Below are 19,183 nucleotides of genomic sequence, written 5' to 3'. Positions count from 1 at the left end.
AAAAATCCACTTTATTGTTAAACATAAAAACCCGCTTGTTTCAAGGGTTAAATTTTGTCACAAGAAAAGCGTCCGTCAATTAGGCGTTTGCAGAAGGCCGTGGCAGGGCTGAGGACGCTACCTGCCGTTTTGACTGCGAAGGCTACACAGAGCCGCCCAACAAACACAGGCTGCCGGCGGCAGCCGGGCTTTTCCCGAAGGACGCGCCAGCCGCGGGCACTCCCCACACAACATCCGGGAACTCCCCCCCTCGCTCGCCGCCCGGTGGTCCCGCCCTGACGTAGGCGCCCCTCAGCCCAATGGGGCTCCATTCAGCTTCCGGCGTCCGGCGCCGTCTCCTGGAAACGGGCGTGGGGTGCCGACCATCAGAGTAGCGTGCGGGGGGTGCGGAGACGCAGCTCGGTGGGACCTGGCGGTGCGTTCCAGCTGAGATAAAGGACAGCAAAACTGTCCAGTTCCCGGAAACAACCTGCCTGCTTAGCCGGTGCCTTTCCCGCTTTCCTGTATTTAGTGGCGCGCAGGGACCAGTGTCCCGTCCGGACACTGCCGCCGGGGTATGGGAGACTCCGTCCCGGGGGCGGGGCTCCGCCGTTTGGGTTGATGGTGGCGGTGTGGCGGTGGTCCATCCCGCGCCGCACTACGGCTGTCGTTCCCAGCCTCTCCCGCCGGGTCCATCCCCCGCACACAGGTACGGCTCTCGTACCTTTCCCCCTTTTCCCGCGCACGTTCGCGGCCGTTACCTGGCGGCGAGCGCGCGCCCAGCGGCCCCTCACCGCACGCCCCCCCACTCCCCATCCCTCACCGCGCTCTCGCTCCCTCCGCCGCCGTCCCTCGGTCCGAGTGCGGGAGCGGACCCGGGGCGGGGCTGGAACCCGCCGCCGGAGCGCTCCTGAGACCCCACGGCCCCCTCCCCTGTGCTACAAGTGAGTCGGGAGGGGGCCGTGTCTCCGGGGCCGCCCCCGACAGAGCTGGGAGCGCAGGAGATCGCGGGTCGGGCACGGGCTGCTCGGTTCGGAGTGGTTTTGGCTGTTCCCTCGCAAAGAGAGGGAACTGCGTCTCCTTGGTGTGCTGGTCTTGTATCCAGCCCAGAGCAAATCAGTTCCCTCCGCGCCTGGAGGCTGCTGCTTTGGGCGCTTCTGTGGAATTTCACACCTGCTTCGTTACAGGTGGCGGGCTGGGAGGCTTCCATGACGGCCTTCTTTCCTTATCTTTTCACTTTTTATGTCAGTTTATTTGATCTCTTTTTACTTTCTGTCAAAATCCATCTGTTGAAAGTCTGTTCTGTGTGTCAGAGAAGCTGTGGGTGTCCCATCTTTGGCAGTGTTCAAGGCCTGGTTGAATGGGACATTGGGTACAGTGTTCTAGTGGGATGTGTTCCTGCCCACAGCAGGGGCATTGGAACAAGATGATCTTTAAGGTCCATTCCAACCCAAGCCATTCTATGGTTTTATGATCCTATGCTCCGTTGGTTTGTGTACTGAAATAAAGGCATAGCCATAACTCTTGAGAATCAGAGACTATTCTCTTTTCCCTGTAGCCTCTTGCATTTTTACAGATATACTATTTAGAATTTTTATCTACTAGCCTATCTATTACTTTTTGAATAAGATCTTTGGAAGTATAAAACTCACCTGTTCAAAATTTTGATCACATTTCCTGAGAGGAGGTCTTCTATAAAGTAATTATATTTCAGTCTTTCTGGAAGTATGGAATCCATATTCCTGATAATTGGGAGGGTAAATACTATACATGAATGACCATTAAATTTGAAGGCTTCCCATTTCTCCTCCTTTCTTTAGGTTTATTTGTTTATGGTAATGTCATGTTTCCAGTCTGTTGCCTGTAAAGCATCCTAAAGCATGGAGAACTTCATTTTGTATGAGGAGATTGGAAGAGGAAATAAGACAGTTGTTTATAAAGGGAGGAGAAAGGGGACAATTAATTTTGTTGCCGTTGTTTGCAGCGATAAATGCAAGAGAGCTGGAATAGCAAACTGGGTAAGTAATGGGGTTTCTTTTCCTGCTAAATCTGGAAAAAAATACAGCCTACAAAATTCTGGTAGCATAAGTTATGGAAAAGTGCCATGTGCTTCTTTAGATGGAGTTTGTCACGTTTAGATCGACTTCTCAAGATTTTAAGTTCTTATTCCTTAAACACAGTCTTCCTTCAATGTATTTATATGATTTTATTCGTTTTTAGATCGCATGCATAAACCCATATTTACAATCTTACTGTTTCTGTAGTGTGTCAGTGAACTTGTAAAAGTGGTGATGTGTGGTGGTTTGCTTTATTTTGTTTATTTGTGCAAATCCAGTGGTAGCAGTAACTTTCAGTAAACAATCAACTTCTTACTTAGCAAGAAGAAATCATTTTTGATGAAAGAATACCATTTAGCAATACCTGCTAAATCAATTCTGGTTTGTAAAACCTTGGCAAAGCTTTAAATGTGAGACTTTCTGGAAAGAAAACTGATACAGTTACACAGTTCAAATATTTTGTTTTTCCAGTAAGTATATTTTGTTTCTGTAGTGGGTTAACCTTGGCTGCATGCCAGGTTGCCACCAAAGCTGCTCTATTACTCCCTTCTTCAACTGGGTAGGAGTCAGAAAATACAATGAATGGGTCAAGATAAAGCACGGGGAGAGATCACTCACCAATTGCCTTCACAAGCAAAACAGACTCGATTTAGGGAAAGTATTTGAATTTATTGCCAGAGTAGGATAATGGGAAATAAAACCAAATCTTAAAACACCTTTCTCCCACCCCTCCTTCTTCCTGGGCTCAGCTTTACTCCCAGTTTTCTCTCCATCCTCCCTTGCCAGGGATGCAGGAAGATGGGGACTGGGGTCAGTTCATCAGGTGCTGTCTCTGTTGCTCCTTTCTCGTCTTGTTCTTCCCCTGCTGCAGCGTGGGGTCCCTCCCATGGGAGACTGTCCTCCACAACCTTCTTCGGTGTTGGTCCATCCCACAGACTGCAGTTCTTCATGCACTGCTCCAACGTAGGTCCTTTACATGGGGTGCAGTCCCTCAGGAGCAGGCTGTTCTAGTGTGAGTTCCCACAGAGCTACAAGTCCTGCCAGTAACCAGCATGGGCTCCTCTCTCCATGGATCTGCAGGTCCTTCCAGGAGCGTGCTCCAGCACAGACTTCCTCCAGTGTCACAGCCTCTCTTGCGTTTCCATGTACTCTAGAGTGGGGTCCACCACAGGCTACAGGTGGATCTCTGCTCTGCCATGGAACTCCATGGGCTGCTGAGGGACAGCTTTGCCTCCCTGCTCTTTATCAGGGCCTGCAGGCGAATCTCTGCTCCAGCTCCTGGAGCACCTGCTGCCCCTCGTTCTTCACTGACCTCAGTGTCTGCAGGGTTGTTTCAGTCATATGTTGTCACTCCTCTCCCCTGCTGCCGTTGCGCGGGAGTGTTTCCTCCCTTTTTAAGTGTTATCCTGGAGGTGCTGCCACCATCGCTGATGGTTTGGCATTGGCCAGCAGTGGGTCTGTCTTGGAGCTGGCTGGCATTGGCTCTGTCAGACACAGGGGAAGCTTCCAGCAGCTTCTTACAGCAGCCAGTCCTGTAGACCCCCCACACCTGGATACCAAAACCTTGCCATGCAAAACCAATAGTTTCATATTCCCTCTCATTGTTTCAATGATCATTTCTTGGGAACCTTTTTCTTCTTAGAAATATATTAGCCTTACAAATCTCTTGGGGATACCTTACAAACCACTCTAGCAAGAAACAGAGGCTTCTGTAGAGATCAGGTAATGTAGATGTTGTAGAAATTCAGATTTTCAGGGCCTCTTGAATTTTTTTCTTTGTCTGATAAGATTAAGAATGATGGAAAAGTTTATTTTCACTTCCTCTTGCTGTATGATCTCTCACTTGTATTCTTATTGAAAAAAAAAGTAGGAGTGCAAGTTTGACTCCAAGTTCTGATTTCCAGTTTGTTATTGTTTTAGTGCTGCAGGAAGGTCAAATAATATTTATAATTTTGAGTTGGGAACTTACCAATTTTCTTCTGTTTTTTAAAAACAGGTGAGTTGGGCAGGGTCTGTGAGGAAAGTTATCTTTTCTCTACATACATGTAACACTAAAATATTTGAAGAATAATGTTAGTGCACTACAAAAGCCAAGAGAACAAGTAGCTTATCTCGAGTAGATTGTATTATTTCTTATTGCCATGCCTCAAGTTTATATATATATATATATATATATATATATATATATATATATATATATATATATATATATATATACGTCTTTTCCCCACTTAAGTATGTTAAAAACTTCACTCTAGGTTCGTCTGACTCAGGGACTCACACATAAGAATATAATGACATTTTATGAATGGTATGAAACAAGCAACAACCTCTGGCTTGTAGTGGAATTATGCACAGGTAAGATAAGCCCAAAAGGTAAACATTTACAGAATGAGTATTTGTAAGAGATTTCTTACAGCTTCTTTACAACAAATGCTTAGATCTTTGAAAAAAAGTATTAATTATCTGATTATTAACTTGAGAATAAAAGTGGTTTTGCTCTTGAAAACATTTTTAGAAATCAGTTGAAATCATGCTTCTCCTCCGCTTCACTGTATGCATCTTTGAAAAGTTAGTTCAATTACATAAGGTTGGTTTTTAAGGGCTGAAGAGAGAAGACCAGTCAGGGCCCATAAAAGCAAATTGTGAGTAGTCAGAATGCAGCTCTGTAAAAATTACTTGAGAAGTTTTCTAAGGACTGGCAGTTTTGGCATTCTCTTTTAAAAGACATCAAGGAGCAAATCAAGTTATAATGTACTAATGACTTAATATTGTTCAAATTAATTTTTAATCAAAGGGCAATTCAGCAGCTAAAGTGAATGATTTAATGTTTTTTCCTATTCAGTATAAGTATTTTGACTTCCACATTAAAATCATAATTTGGAAACTCTGAAAACCCAGAACTGCATTAAATGATTCACTTAGTTTGGTAAGTTCTTACCAATCTATTAAAGGAATCTTGTGAAGCTTTCTTTAGTTGTGATGACTGCATATTTTAAACTTCTGACAGCATGCTTTCTTCCATATGGAAAGGAAAGAAAAGAAAGCCAATATGCACATGATGCATCTTAAGATTTTGGTATCTGGAGTTTACTGTTTAATAGTAAAAGTCCATGTTAAACCCAGCCTTGTATTTATCCAGAATTCTGTTTGAAAAATCACTGAAAAAGTTCTGAGAGAGTTCAAGTTCTGAGAGAAAAAAGTCAGGTCATTGTTTCAGTGATTAAAAGTGATTTTTATGGGGCATATGGGGGCTTTGGTCTAGTTGCTTAGTCTGACTTTGGGGTCTATATTTAAGTTATTAGACAGCCAACCTTTTATTATGGAACAATTATCAGGTTTTACCTGATAATTTTACCTTGCAGTTTTATAGTTTGCTGCAAAGTGAGTGTCTTGGAGCTAACTTATATATAGAATAAGATGCGGATTTCTTCTTGATTTTGTTGAGACTTGAAAAACACTTTTGAAATATGGAGGATTACTCTCACTTGTCTCAAAGATAGTTTCTGTTATCAGATGCGAAATATTTCTGTGTTGCTGGTTTCAATACTTTTTCCTCTTTGTGTGTTTGGCCATATTATGAAATTATTCCATATGTAGTCCTCTAAATTACATTGTAAGGAACTGTAATTAAACATGATGGAAAATTCTTTACTATAGCTCTATAGTATGGGCTTGGTTTTAAAGGAATGACTGATTCACTAACCAGCACAAACAGGCTTAGAAATAAAATAATTTTAAGATTCAGCAGTGCTGAATAATTGGAAGAGTACTGTAATGACAGAGCCTCTGGAAGAAATGACTGATCAAAGGGAAAAAAGTTCAGGAAAATCTACTGTGTGATTTGGAATAAAAGATCTAGTATCCATTTCTATGAAAAGCTTTCCTAATCCCTCTTTCATTCAGGGTCTTAATTTTTTTTTTTTTGTTTGTTTGGGGTTTTTTATTATTGTTGTGTTTTGTTTTGCTTTTTATCAGCATGATTTGGCTAGGATATAAATAACAGATAGCCCAGGAAACCTATAGATAACTCGTGGCATGCAGGCTATGGTGGCAGGCAAACAGATTTGATGCAGGATTAGTAAAGGACTAAATGGGGCTGAGAAAAGGAGTTTTGGGCGAGATGGGAATGTGGAGCTCAGAATAGGGGATTGGGACAGGAAGATTGAGAGAATGAACAATGAACTTGTGAGAAATGAGATTAAGAGAAATCTACGTCCCCTGAATATTTAGGATGGGAATGACTCAAATGGGATGAATATGATGACATCTATGAGAATCACTTGAAAATGAGGAAGTAGGTGATGGGGGAGGAAGAGAAATGTTTTTAAGGATACAAAACAGTAACAGCTAGTGGGGAGAAGTGTAGAGAATGAGTATGAAGCCCAGTGAAGAATACAGGTGACAGAGGATACGTGTGAGGGTTGTTTGGAAGGCTTTGTAAGTGTAATCTGATCAGAAACAAAGGAAGGATTGGTTGGAACTTAGTGGAGAAGGACAGTGGTGATTTTGGTAGGACAGAGAAGGGTCTCATGTTAGGATGAGAAGTCCAGAGAGTTGTGATTAGGACTTAATGGTACAGGAAGCTGGGATTTGTGTGAGAAACCTAGAAAGTGAAATAACAACGAAATAGTTTCTCTTTTGGACATAGTTGACCTCGGACTGTAGCCCAGTTTTACAATTTCTGTTGTCTCTGAATTCAGTGGAAAAAGGCCTGCCATTAGTTTTAGCAATTGTTCACACAAGTTGATAGCCTGCTGTTTGTATTATTTGTTCTTTTAACTTGTGCAGCAGGAATCTGGTTAAGGAATTTTAATAAAAGCATGGGGTACTATGCTTTTACTACATTACACTGTGAAGTAACACAGTTTCTGGATTTCTTTTTTTCCCTTCTGTTTCCTTTGTAAAATAATATTCGAGTAATTTTGAAGTCATGCAGTCGGTTTTATTCCAGATAAAATCAAGATTTTGTCACAATATTGAAAAATTTGTGTACATCTTAGCTTTTGTAACTATTAGATTTCAAGAAATATTTTTAATATCCACTGATACTGGTTTTTGATTGAGATCTTTGGAAGAAGTTCATGCAATGGGCATTGCTTGTGTAACCTCTTCTTTATATTCACTTCCTGACTATGTGTATTCCAGGTGGTTCTCTAGAATCTGTCATTGCTCAGGATGAATGTCTACCAGAAGATGTGGTGAGAGAATTTGGTGTTGAGCTGGTTACTGGTTTATACCATATTCATAAGCATGGAATTATCTATTGTGATTTGAAGCCTGGAAAGGTGAGGAAGGGTGTTGTATGTAGGGACACTGGATGTTATTTCTCATGCCTTCAGCATTTATTTTACTATTTGTATTTTACCATTTGGAAGAAGCTTACCTCAGCTGTGAGGTCAGTTGAGTTTTGTGATATATGTGAAGACAATCAGAGACAAGTCTGTAACTTGAATATTTTATGATATAATTGATTTCTTTCCTTGGTGTATATCTGATGTAGTATGATATATTCTTTTTGATTTGGTGTACTGGTTTAATTTAATGAAAGATTTTACTTCTCTGTCCTTGGACACATAAATTGATTAATATTCTATAATGCTGCAGAATATTTTGCAGTCACAGAAAATGCTAATGAGGGAGTAAAGTTAACTTCTCTCTAATAATAACCTTCTCTATTGTTTGCACATACCATGGAAATTACTTATTCCTGTAAAAAAATACAAGTCTTTATGTAGTTTCTCAATTTGTGTATGTGTGTGTAATTTATGTAGAGGTTTGCCAAAGTCTGTGTTTGTTTTTAATTCACATAGTCACCAGAATATGAATGTAATAAAACATTTTTTCTTAACTGTAATTGGTTTTAACCTTGATTTATAAGTGATCAAGTTGCCATTCGCTGAATCTTTGGTAAAATCTTCCACAATTCTACTCAGTTCCTGTCATTTGTGGACCCAAAAGCACTAAAAATACATGAGTAAAGCATAGTGTAGATGACTCAGTAGTCTTCCAAAGAAGAATGTTGCTGTTAAGTGCTCATTTCAACAGAAAGTAAAATGTTAAATTTAAAGTTTCGGTGCCCCACCCCCTGCTTTTGGCTGAATGGGCTATTTCTCCAAACAAGGTTTTTGGGATTGTGAAGTTTTTAGTTGCAAGAATAAGCAGCGACTGGCCAGAGGAAACTCACCATCATTGGACAAAATCTGTGGAAGTTTCGGCTACATAAAATGAGAAAAATTCTGTTTTTTTTTTTTCCCCTCAGTTGAAGCCCTGTTTGGTTTTACTAGACTTTTATTTTCCTATGCAGTTTTACTCTACTTTAAGTTTCTTTTCTCCAGTAACATCATTGTTTATTTAGATTTAAGGAATAAGCAAAAGTGCACATTGAACCTCTTAAGGGTTCTATTCGGGTTCTTTTGGTTATAAGAAAGATGATGGTATTTGTAGGAGAAGGGAATACAGGTGACCTCACCCTGGATAAGTAACAGCTGTTTTAATTAACCAGTACAGCCTCCTCCCTGATGAGTAACAGCTATATCCCGTAAGGTTGAGTGAGTTAAGAGAGGGGGTGGGCTGGTAAGGGGAGGATCATCATGGAGGAGGAATTTTGAGGAATGTGAAAGAGAGACTCATGTAGCAGGACTCTGGGGAGAGAGGATGATTACTGCAAGGTCAGTCTGGGTCTGCAGTTAGAGCCTGATGTTGGAACCTGCAGCCACAGTTTAGCTAGGTAAAAGCCTACAGTCAGAGTCTGCAAACTAATACCTGCAGTCATAGTTTAGCAGGAAAAAGCTAGCAGTCAGAAGCTGCAAGGGAAGCCTACAGCAGGAACTTGCTGCAGCCAGAGTCAGCGAATAGTTGGAGTTAAGATGACTAAGCTGTGAAGAGGAATAAACCAGGACCCTTTTTATGCTCTCTTTAACAAGAAGTCTGTGCCTTGGCTCATTTTACCCTCTAATAAGAGGGCTGCTGCAACAAGTATTGGCATTGGCTTAAAAGAAAAACTTCAATGTTTTTAGTTATAGTGATCCTCTCTATGTACTTAAATGGTTCAAGACTGTGATTATTTTTATAAAAATTATTTCACATTTTGTGTTGGAAATTTCAGTTTTAGTATATGATACTTGCATTTTGAATTTTGTTTGTTCTAATAGATTCTACTGGAAGGGTCTGGCACTCTGAAATTCAGTAGTTTTTGCTGGGCTAGAGCAGATGGTGAAGACTTAGAAAAAGTTTTTGCTTTAGCTGGAGCTGAAGAAGGTGAAGATATTAATGAAAGCACTCTGCAAAGATACTCTAAAAATACAGTTCAAGGTATGAGATTTTTACTAGCCAGAATTAACTTACACCAAAGTGACAGAATGAAAGTTGGAATATTAGTGATTGTGATAAAGAAAAATGATTTCAAATTAATCCTGTTTTTGTCTCAGAAAAAAATTGAGCTATGGAATTATTTACAAACTTTTTAAAAGTTTGTACTGCAGGTGTTCTCTGTAAGGTCTGGAACTAAGTTCCATTAAGTTAGTGTTTAAAGTATACAGAAAATTTGGAAAGTACTACATGGAACTTTCCTTGAGCACTGCCCTGCTGTTCTTTCATTGTCGTTCTTGATGCACATGGTCCAGGTTATTTCTAGTTTAAGGTTAACTCTTCCACTATCTTAATGAATGATAATTTCATTTTACAGTCTGAGGAAGTTACTGTGCTTCAGTTTCAACAGGTAGATCCACACAAATGTAGTAGACTGCAAATACTGTGTTTTTTTCTTCATTGAATAGAAAGAATTCATAAACTTGTTTTTAATCTTCTGAATTTTTTATTGGTCATTATCTTGGAACATCTCACAGACCTCTCTTTCCAAGATAATGATATCTCATATATCAGTTATTTTATCAGGAACAATGGAATTCTTGGTAATATTTTATGAGAACAAAGACAGCTCCCCTTGCTGTCTCCTTCTGAAAGTCCACACTGGAAATATTAAGACCAAGATCAGGTCTTTATTCAGGAAGACATAAAAGTCTAATCTCTTTCCTGTTGCTCTTCAGAAATATTTTGATAAGTATGGTAATGTTCTTTTGTCACTTAAAAAAATAAAACCCAACAGGAAAAGAGCCCAAAATAAACTTTTTAAGGGACTATGGAATTGGTACTTTCACTGAGTGTAATTTTGTTTGGAGATTTTTGAGAACTGATGGAAACTACTGTAGTACTCAGAACTGTATGTTTTATTCCTGTATCAAACAAAAGAGATTTGTGAATAAGCTGCTATAATTTGATATGTGATGTTTTCATAGTGTTTTAGTGGGAAAAGAGCCATAAGTGTTTAGATCAATGATTTCAATGGCTAGCTACCTTGTTTTTTGTGACAGAGCTTTGTAAGTTCGTGAAGGTTTATTTCTTGGGATAGCTTTAAAGAAATCCCAAATCTAATGTAACGCAATTGTTTCTGTTGCTCACATGAGAATGGTTTAGCATTCTGTTCAAATTGCTTTGCTCTGGAAGCTGTTAAAGCAAATCAAAACATTCTTTGCATTAATCAATGTGTTTGAAAGGTGCAGCGCAAGTCAGTTTGGTAATAGAAGTGAAATAAACAATGAAGTAGCATATCTACATTGTAGATGGAGATGTATGCAACAAAGTAGCAAAAACCTCTATAATCCAGTTAAAGTATAGGAGAGAAGTTCCTTTGAAACTGCTTACATTTGCTATTTCAGTTTTCCTTTACATTGAGTGAAGATAATCTATAACTTCGTGAAGTTTGGAGACAAAGTTTGAAGTGTTGAAAAGGATGAATGTGGAATGAATAATCAAAGTTCATTAATTATATATTCTGCATTTTGTAGGCCTTCCGTTATACACAGCTCCTGAAGCAATAAAGGGAGATAATTTCTGCAGAGCCAGTGATCTGTGGTCCCTGGGATGTTTACTTTATGAAATGTTCACAGGTTGTAATTTTGTATATTTACTTAATAACTGTGATAATGGAAAGATAGATTGTGGTCTCAGAGCAAATTCTTGTGAACTTTCTAGGGAAGCTGGGATGTAGAAACACTTGAGACAGGTTTTGAAGATTTCTTGAAGAACATGCTAACTGTGCTTATAAAACAAAAAAGTGTATTTATCCAATAATCAGGTGAAACAATACTGTTAAGTGGTCCTATTGACAACAATGCTAACCAACGTGTAGGGTTTAAATGCTATTATTTAAAATTATGAAAGCTCTCAAATTCTGACAGTATATTGTTTTTAATCTCTGTAGGGATGCATTTCCCACACCCAGCAAGTGCTTTCCATATAGGGAAAAGTTTAAGGCTCACCCCTTAAAGTAAAGAACCCAGAAACTTCAATACCCTCCTGAGAAAGATTGGCTCAGTGCCAAGAGAGAAGCATCTATTAGATCTTGTTGCTGTCCTTCAAACCCTGTATCTCCCTCTATTGGCTGCAAGCCAGGTTATCCCTCCTAAAACATTTGGTATTTAGGAAGGAGCACAAAAGGAAATAGGGGCTTTTTGGGGTGTTATAAGTTTCTCAGACACCTGTGTGTGGCTTTTTCATTTGTTTTCTGTAACATTTGTTATTTTGATATTTTTTCTCATTAAACCTTTTGATTTACAAAGCACCTCTGAGGAGCAGTCTTGCTCAAATTAATTATAGCCACTTCTCTACAAAAGCTGGAACCTCAGAGACTGATAAATTAGCACGTTGCTTATTAGACTCTAGCCACGTGTTAACCTGTATCAAATCTCCTTGATATTAAACTTTGTGTGCAGTATTTTAACCTCTGAAAGAGAAAACTGCCTCACTATTGTAAAACTGGAGTAATTTGGTTCCCTGCACACAAAGTACTCATTAGCTTCAGCTAGGAGGAAGCTTCATCACAGAAGAGAATTACACTGCAGCCTTCTTAAACCTTAAGCAAAACACTGATCTGTTGGATCAACATAGTAACAAAGATAGGGAGATTTCTGCCTTTTCATGTTGTCTCATTTCTGATTCATACAGGGCTATCATGGTCATGTCCCTCAAGGCATCTTTGGTACCTCTTCTGTCCATCGTTTCTTTTGCTGTTCATGATGAAAGAATTTAATCCAAGATTTGGAATTTAAGTTGAGGAGAAATCTTGATAAATAGTACTCAGACTGAGGTTGTTTATTTCTTTGGATGCTTTCTCAGGAAAATGAGCTCATGATAGATCATTGCACCTTACAGCCATTTTGAAGTTTGCCTAATCTGTGGAATACACTTCTGTTTGTTTGTTTGTAGGAAAACCACCATTCTTGTCGGAAAGCCATTCTGAATTAATTGAAAAGATTTTGTCTCAAGATCCACTGCGACCAGCACCAGGGGGTAGGGTTCTGTTTTTCTTTAATGGTTCAAATCACAGTAGTAGTTACAAAGTTAAACCTTTGGTTTGCCCTTTTTTTCCTGAGGCTGGTTGCAGGAATCAGTTAGTTGTCCAACGTGAATGTTTGCAATGCCATTATCACTAACAGCGATAATTCCCTGTTAGTAATGAATGCTTGTTTCCCTTTTGACAGAGACATTTATCATTTACTTTTGATTGTTTACACTAAATCTACCTACTGGGGTGGGATTTTTGATCTTGGTCATTCTGGACATCAGTGTTATTCCCAGAGATCCTCATACATTAGTGCCTCTTTTTCAATTTAAGCGGATTTTGCCTCTACTTAATTTCTTCCTGGTGGCTATCTGATAACTGGATGGTGCTTTTTTTTTTTTTTTAAGTTATAAATTAAAAAAAAAATTAGTCTGATGGCTGAGCCTTAGTAGTTTGTTTTGAGGATTCATTGAAATGGAAAGAGTGTATATTTAAGATTCTTTATACATTGAGATTTGTTTTCAGATGAAATTACTATCAAGGAAGTTTTTTAGCACGATCTGTAGATAATAGTGTGGTTTACATTGGGTGATGATTGTTTTTGCTGTCCAATACTGACCTTAAGTGCTTCTATTTACAGGTTCTGCTTCTCACAAACCTTCTGCTGAGTTCATCAGTTTGCTTGATGGGTTACTTCAGAAGGATCCTCAGAAAAGGTAAACTGCTTAATCCATGACAGCTGTTTGTTGTCACTTCTGGAGAAAATAATTATTATGATACTGTATGTATCGTATTTTGTAGATGACAAAGAATGCAAAAAAAATTTCATCCCTCATAAAAGAGCAAACTGTGAATTTTGCTCTCAGAGCTTTTTTGTAGATGCAAATATATAGATTTAATGTTTTCAATAGGTGCATCTTTTTTTTAATTATTGTTTTTGTACCTGGTGCTAAATAGATAACTTTGTAACAGAATGAAAGGCAGTTTAGATTGGATGGCTTTGCTTTTCCAGAGCAATGGAACGTGTATTTTATTCGGCTTTAACTTATACCTGATATAGTTCCATAGCTAAATAAATTAGGGCTATAAGTTGTAGGGGATGTCAGATAATTTACATGTGGGATTGACTCGGCAGTTTCCTTCATTCTTATTCTCATACCTCCATTGTGTGAATTTTCCATTTTGATTTAAGGCAAAAAGCTTGTCCTGTAAGAGAACTTACTTGCTGTCCAAATCAAAGCAAAACAACAGGATTAAATGCTCTGTAGTGTCACTGGGTTCAAAACCTAGTCTGTTATGTCTCTGTGGAGTTGTGCTTAGCCACTGCTTTTAGAGTTTGTTTGTTGCTTTTCCAAAGGTTGAATTGGACAGACCTATTGCAGCATCCATTCTGGAAAGGATCCCTTAGCCATTGTGGTGGTGAATCTGCAGACAGGCAGGGCACAAACTTGAGGTATTGAATGTTTAAGGAAGATTTCTTTTAGTAAATATAAGCAAAGATAAGGAATATTTTGTCTGTAAATTTTATAACTTTTGAACTTTCCTTAGAATTTTCATGAATTAATGAATGAAGTTTTACATCTTTCAGTGGGCTGTTTGGATGTTTAGGAATTGTATTAACCTATTAGTGTATTGCACTGTCCATTCACTTTCAACTAACTCCTTCTTGCTGGCTATAAAATGTGTTGAAATTCAGTTCTGAGCTAAATGCTCTCATTCTTATTTATTTGTTTATATATTATGTAATATTGTTGTACGAATCTGACTTACAATTTTTTTTTAAAGCTTTTGTATAACTTTATAAATATGGGTCAGTTTTATCTTTAATAGGTTTTTTTTGTTTATATGCATTAGGCTTAGGGCCTCACAAAGCCTATCAGTGCAGCATCTTAGCTGTGGTTCAGCCTTATAATCTTGCAAATGCAGCTGACCCATATTCTTTGCTTATGACATGATGCATTAATCTAATAGTAGGGGTTTTTTTCTAAATTTTTAATACTCTACACTGCAACAGATGCAGAAACACCGAAACCTTTTGTGAAAATAGTTTTTATGTATTAAAAAGTTAGTTTTCTTCTAAACTCCTGTTACCTTGGTGGTTTTTGTGTTTCTAATTTTGAATTAGGACATTTAGCATGGTTTTTTTATGTTACTTTGTTCTACATATTTGAAAGATTCTTCAGGTTCCAATCTGGGGAACTACTATCAAAACAGTTCTAGAATGCAGAGGGTTTTTTGTTACATCTACTTTAAAATTTTCCTCATGTTGTTTAATACCTGTTTCTCATACCAGTGCTGCAGTGTTTTTGTTACTAATGTTTCTTATAGTTTGAGATGCAGCTCTTTCTCTTCTAATTTTATTGCCTTTACCTGCAATAAAAAAATATATTTAAAGTTTATACTCTGAACTAAGATTTCATTCAAGGTTTTAACAAGACTTATGTCAACATCCTGATAGTGCTAATTTTAGGGAATTTTCAGAAACCAGAGGAACCTTAATCCCCTACAAAATACTGGGCCATTTGGCCATACTCTTGAGGTTTTTCTAAGGCCTGTGAAATAACTGCTGATGTATGCACTAAATGACAAATATGACAAATGTAAAATATGGGCTTGATTTGTAAAGGAAGCTCAATACTCTCTCTTTTCCAACTGTGAGGCCCACGTATCTATTTTCTTCACAGTGTGGGTTGGATTAATATTTGATATTCTGGAGAGCCTTCATTAAGGTTTTATGACCCAGTTTCATGTGAATAATAAAAGGACATGTTAAAAAATGCCCAAACAACCGAAATCAATAAACTTGCATTCAAGGGGGACATGTAAATCATTACACACACATAAATGTGGTTTTCATCTAGGTTACAGACTTCATTCATTATTGGACATAGGTTTGTTGTGACTTTTTCCTGTGAAGATTAAAATGTAATGCTTTTAGTATTTCTTTAGTATCTGTTGTATTATGGGGTAATAATTTAACTTTTTAATGTCTTTAAGTTCTAGTGATAGAATTTTTAATATTCTCCCAATTATTTGCTGTAAACTTATTTTTCATCATTGCCATTACCAATATGAAAAGTATGTTCAACACATATTTAAAGAGTATATTGTTCTAGAGAATGACAGCTAAGCTGTATGCTAACAATTGCAACAAATAATGGATAAAATATATATTTTTAATAATCCATCCTTTTTGAAAAAAATCTGTAATTAATATCATTTATTAAACAGTAGAGAAGACACAGAGTCATCAGTTTCTTGGAGTGCCAAAGAGTCAGTGGATGCTCTTAAAAGTCTAGATAACCTGTCATCCTCAAGGGCAGATCTTAAACCACCAGGCAATTCTTTCAAAATAGGTAATATTGCTCATGATGTTATTTTTTTTGTTATTTTATCAATCCTGCCAACGTATTTACTCCCTATGTTTTATTTGATTTTAACCTCTGAATGCAAGTTCATTTTATCTTTTCGGTAGAAACTCAGACTGAATTGCGCCCCAAAAATGTAGTTGACGGTGAATCAAATGAATCCATATTTCTTCTCAGGTATGGAAACCTCCTTGTAATCCTGTATGTTTGGTGTAGGGTGTTTTTTCCACTGTATCTTCAAACATTTTATTATTATGACTGTAACACTGTGTCTGTGTCTCGTTTTAAACTTTCTATTACCAGTTAATAAACATTAAAATACATTTGAAGAGGTGTGAAAGCAGTGTGTGTAGTTAAAGCTTATATGACTTTATTACTCTCATTTTTGAAAGTAAACTTTTGATTACTTAAATGTCTAAACAAAAACCCCTGATCTAAAATCTGTTTAGATCTTTCTGTCTTCATGTGTATAAGAATAGGCTTGGAGTACGATTGCTTTAAATACATAAGAATAAGCATTCAATGTATGATCTGTTAAGGAATTCTGCCTGCAGCTTTTTATCACAAAGCATAGGTAACAGTCCATTAAGTACTACATGGGTATTAAGTAAAAAAATAATAGTTGATTTAACAGTGACTTGTTTTAGTTGAGGCCTGATTATGAAACTTTGTACTGGATTGCAATCCAAGAAGATTGTCTAGTGGAATACTTCTCTTATTGACATCAAGCAGAAATATTCTAATTTGAAAATACTCTAAGCTTCTTGCATAACCTTGAAAATAGGGCTTTTGTACATCATACTGTGTACAAAAGTTTGTTGGTTTTAATAAAGTATTAATTTTCATCTTACTTATAACTTCTATCATCACAGCTGAACACATTATTTATAATTTCAAATACCATTTGATTTAGCAAGCTGCTCAAAAAGAAGGCTACAATGATATTAAAAATGTTATAACGTGGAATCCAAATAATTTTTTAGCAATGTAATTTATTTATAAGTACATTAATTTAAATGCAAAATTTGAAATGTAATGCAAACAATTTAAAAAAATCTGCTCTGAAATTCTCTTTGCTTCAGTGATATAACTTCTGAATGCAGTGTATGTGATGTCTAGTAAAGTATTAAAACATTGAAGTGAAAGAAACTTGCTTACCTGGGACTTAGCACCAGAATTTAATTAGCTGCTGGAGTGGTTAATTAACTCTTAACAGCGGTGATCTCTTCTATTTGTGCAAATGGAATAGGCCTCATTCACTTTAACTAGTTAAATTCAGCAATCTCTTGTCATGTTTTAAACTGAGAAACCATCTGAGAACCAAAAAAATAGGTACTATTGTCTGTATCTCAAACATATATGAAAGAAAATCAGTTGAATTAATAAAAAAAATATATGTTTAACAAATCTACATGTTTAGCCGCATGGGTCAGCTTAGAATCATTTGTCCAGCCTCCTACCTAGAAATCATAGGGGTTTTTTTTTTGTTGAGGAGCTAAAATTCCAAGCACATCCCGGTACATGTTTTGTACCATAAGAATTAGGGTATTTCATGTATTTTTTTGTAGGTAATATTTTGGCATTCCTTCATTGTGCCCTTAAAATTTAAATTTCTGTTGAAAATAGATGGAAGATGAGAACAGTTATGTTAGTCATTTGATCACTGAAATGCCGAGTGTCTTTTATTTTTTTTGGTGTTTGTACTTTTAGTTTAGTTGTTTTTTCTAATAGAGAAATCTGATTTGCAACTAAATGTGCCTATTACTTTCTGCTATCAAGAAAATGTGCTCATTCAAAGTTGTTGATTTAACTAGTGTCCTGGCCTGCCAATTATGGTAATTCTAAAGTTGATTTTAAATGTTTTTATTTTAAATTATTTTGTACTGTGAACCCCAAGTTCACTAGCAACGTTATGATAATTGCAACTTGGTGGTATTCTGGTCTCTCCTTTCTTCATTTTCTAATTAGCAGACAGGATTTTAAAAAGAAAAAATAAAAAGTAAACCCAGTTCACAATGATACACAAAGATTAGGAAATTTTAAATTCCCATTACTTAGCCAAAGCTTGGCAGTCAGAAGAGAATAACATAAAATAAACTGCAATTTTTTGTCAAGTTAATTTGCTTTGTATGTTTTTTGTTATTAGGAGTTAAGATAGTAATGGTTTAGCCTCCAGTTTGTAGAGTCATTATGGCTGAAAAATAATAAAATTACATTAATTTAATAATTACAACAAAATACCATCTTCCCATTTCTAACCAGTAAAGAAATCCTAACCTTGGCAGAACACATTTAAAGACAGAAAATTTGTGTTTAGTTAATGGATCAGGCAGAACATAGTGTCGTTTCTGTTTGTCAACTTTGAAAATTTGCTGTATGGCACAAACGTTTCAAAAGAGCAACAGAAAAAGTAGTTTGCAATGAAACTTTATCTGTAGTCTTTATTGGGTTTTAATTCTCTCTTTATTTTGCTGAAGTTCTCGTCCCACACCTAGAACTAACTCTGCAGTAGAAGTCTGTGATGCTACTACCGTCCCAATCAAAAATTCTTCACAAGGAGATTCGTGCGTGAAAAAAGTGAGTAGAAAGTTTATATTGAGGGATGATGGTATCTCTACAGTTAGGATATTAGTCTGAAGTCCGTGGCAAAGTTAACTTTCTTTTACATCCTTCCATTATTAAGTGTGCAAGTTGTTTGAAAAGAATATTTGCAGGACTTCAGATGTGGGAGTTAGGGAAGATTCTTAGTCTCCTTTTTTTGCCCTAGTGCATAAAAGACAAGTTATCTTCTTTCTTCTCAATTTGCATTTTAACTTAATGCTTTTTCTTCCGATATGTTTCTCTTACTGTAATTTTTAGTTGGTTATATCTGCTATTACGTAAATAAAAAACAAATTAAAATGTTTCCATGGCCAGACTGCTTGATATAATGTTGACATGAAATATTTTGTGAATAAACATGAATTAGGTCTTTTTTTGGTATAAAACAGTTTTTAAAAAAACATCTTGTTCTTGTTCTAGGCTGAAAATATGTGCTCAAGTCAGCAGGATATGGAGTCAAAATTGAAGGAGCTCATTTACACTGAATCTGATCTTATTGTGACACCAATCATTGACAATCCGAAGGTATAGCAAAATAAAATATAAAATTCAGGAGCTCGTGGTTGAGGCTATTTTTGCAGAAAAATTTTTAATCAGGGTGAAACTCCTTTCCTGTGTTTTATAGTTCTCATTTTAAAGCAGTTCCACCCAGTTATCTGGCAAGCTTTCATGCAATTTTTTGGCAGTCTTTATAATCCTATTGTGTTGCTGATTTGGAGGAATGAGTTATTTTGGGATTGAATAATAATATTAAATAATATCTTACAAGAAATAGGAACGACTAAATGCTGTGTTCAGTGCTTTTGTAGATTTGTGTTCTGATAACTGGCTTTGAT

At 37.1% G+C, this 19,183-nt stretch overlaps 1 protein-coding gene across 10 annotated transcripts in view; it reads left to right on the top strand.

Annotated features, from left to right (window-relative positions):
* Positions 1-412: 412 nt before the first annotated feature.
* The window catches only part of ULK4 (unc-51 like kinase 4), a 215,276-nt gene continuing 196,505 nt past the window's right edge, over positions 413-19,183 (top strand). For 2 of the 10 annotated variants that reach the window (XM_066192893.1, XM_066192943.1), the window contains exons 1-13: positions 428-688; positions 1,800-1,997; positions 4,295-4,394; positions 7,185-7,324; positions 9,191-9,350; positions 10,883-10,984; positions 12,303-12,386; positions 13,019-13,094; positions 13,736-13,831; positions 15,610-15,734; positions 15,854-15,923; positions 18,224-18,323; positions 18,768-18,872. In XM_066192893.1, the coding sequence (XP_066048990.1) occupies positions 1,860-1,997; positions 4,295-4,394; positions 7,185-7,324; positions 9,191-9,350; positions 10,883-10,984; positions 12,303-12,386; positions 13,019-13,094; positions 13,736-13,831; positions 15,610-15,734; positions 15,854-15,923; positions 18,224-18,323; positions 18,768-18,872 (1,296 nt within the window). In that variant the 5' untranslated portion in view covers positions 428-688; positions 1,800-1,859. Of the gene's footprint in view, positions 689-1,799; positions 1,998-4,294; positions 4,395-7,184; positions 7,325-9,190; positions 9,351-10,882; positions 10,985-12,302; positions 12,387-13,018; positions 13,095-13,735; positions 13,832-15,609; positions 15,735-15,853; positions 15,924-18,223; positions 18,324-18,767; positions 18,873-19,183 lie in introns of all 10 variants that reach the window. The other 8 variants (XR_010722489.1, XM_066192958.1, XR_010722490.1 and 5 more) reach the window with 6 other exon arrangements.

Source organism: Chamaea fasciata, unplaced genomic scaffold, assembly GCF_029207755.1.
Source record: "Chamaea fasciata isolate MVZ Bird 193981 ecotype frontalis unplaced genomic scaffold, bChaFas1.0.hap1 SCAF_1, whole genome shotgun sequence".
Classification (NCBI taxonomy): Eukaryota; Metazoa; Chordata; class Aves; order Passeriformes; family Sylviidae; genus Chamaea; species Chamaea fasciata.
The sequence above is the reverse complement of the archived record's forward strand: the minus strand, read 5'-3'. Positions and strand labels throughout refer to the sequence as shown.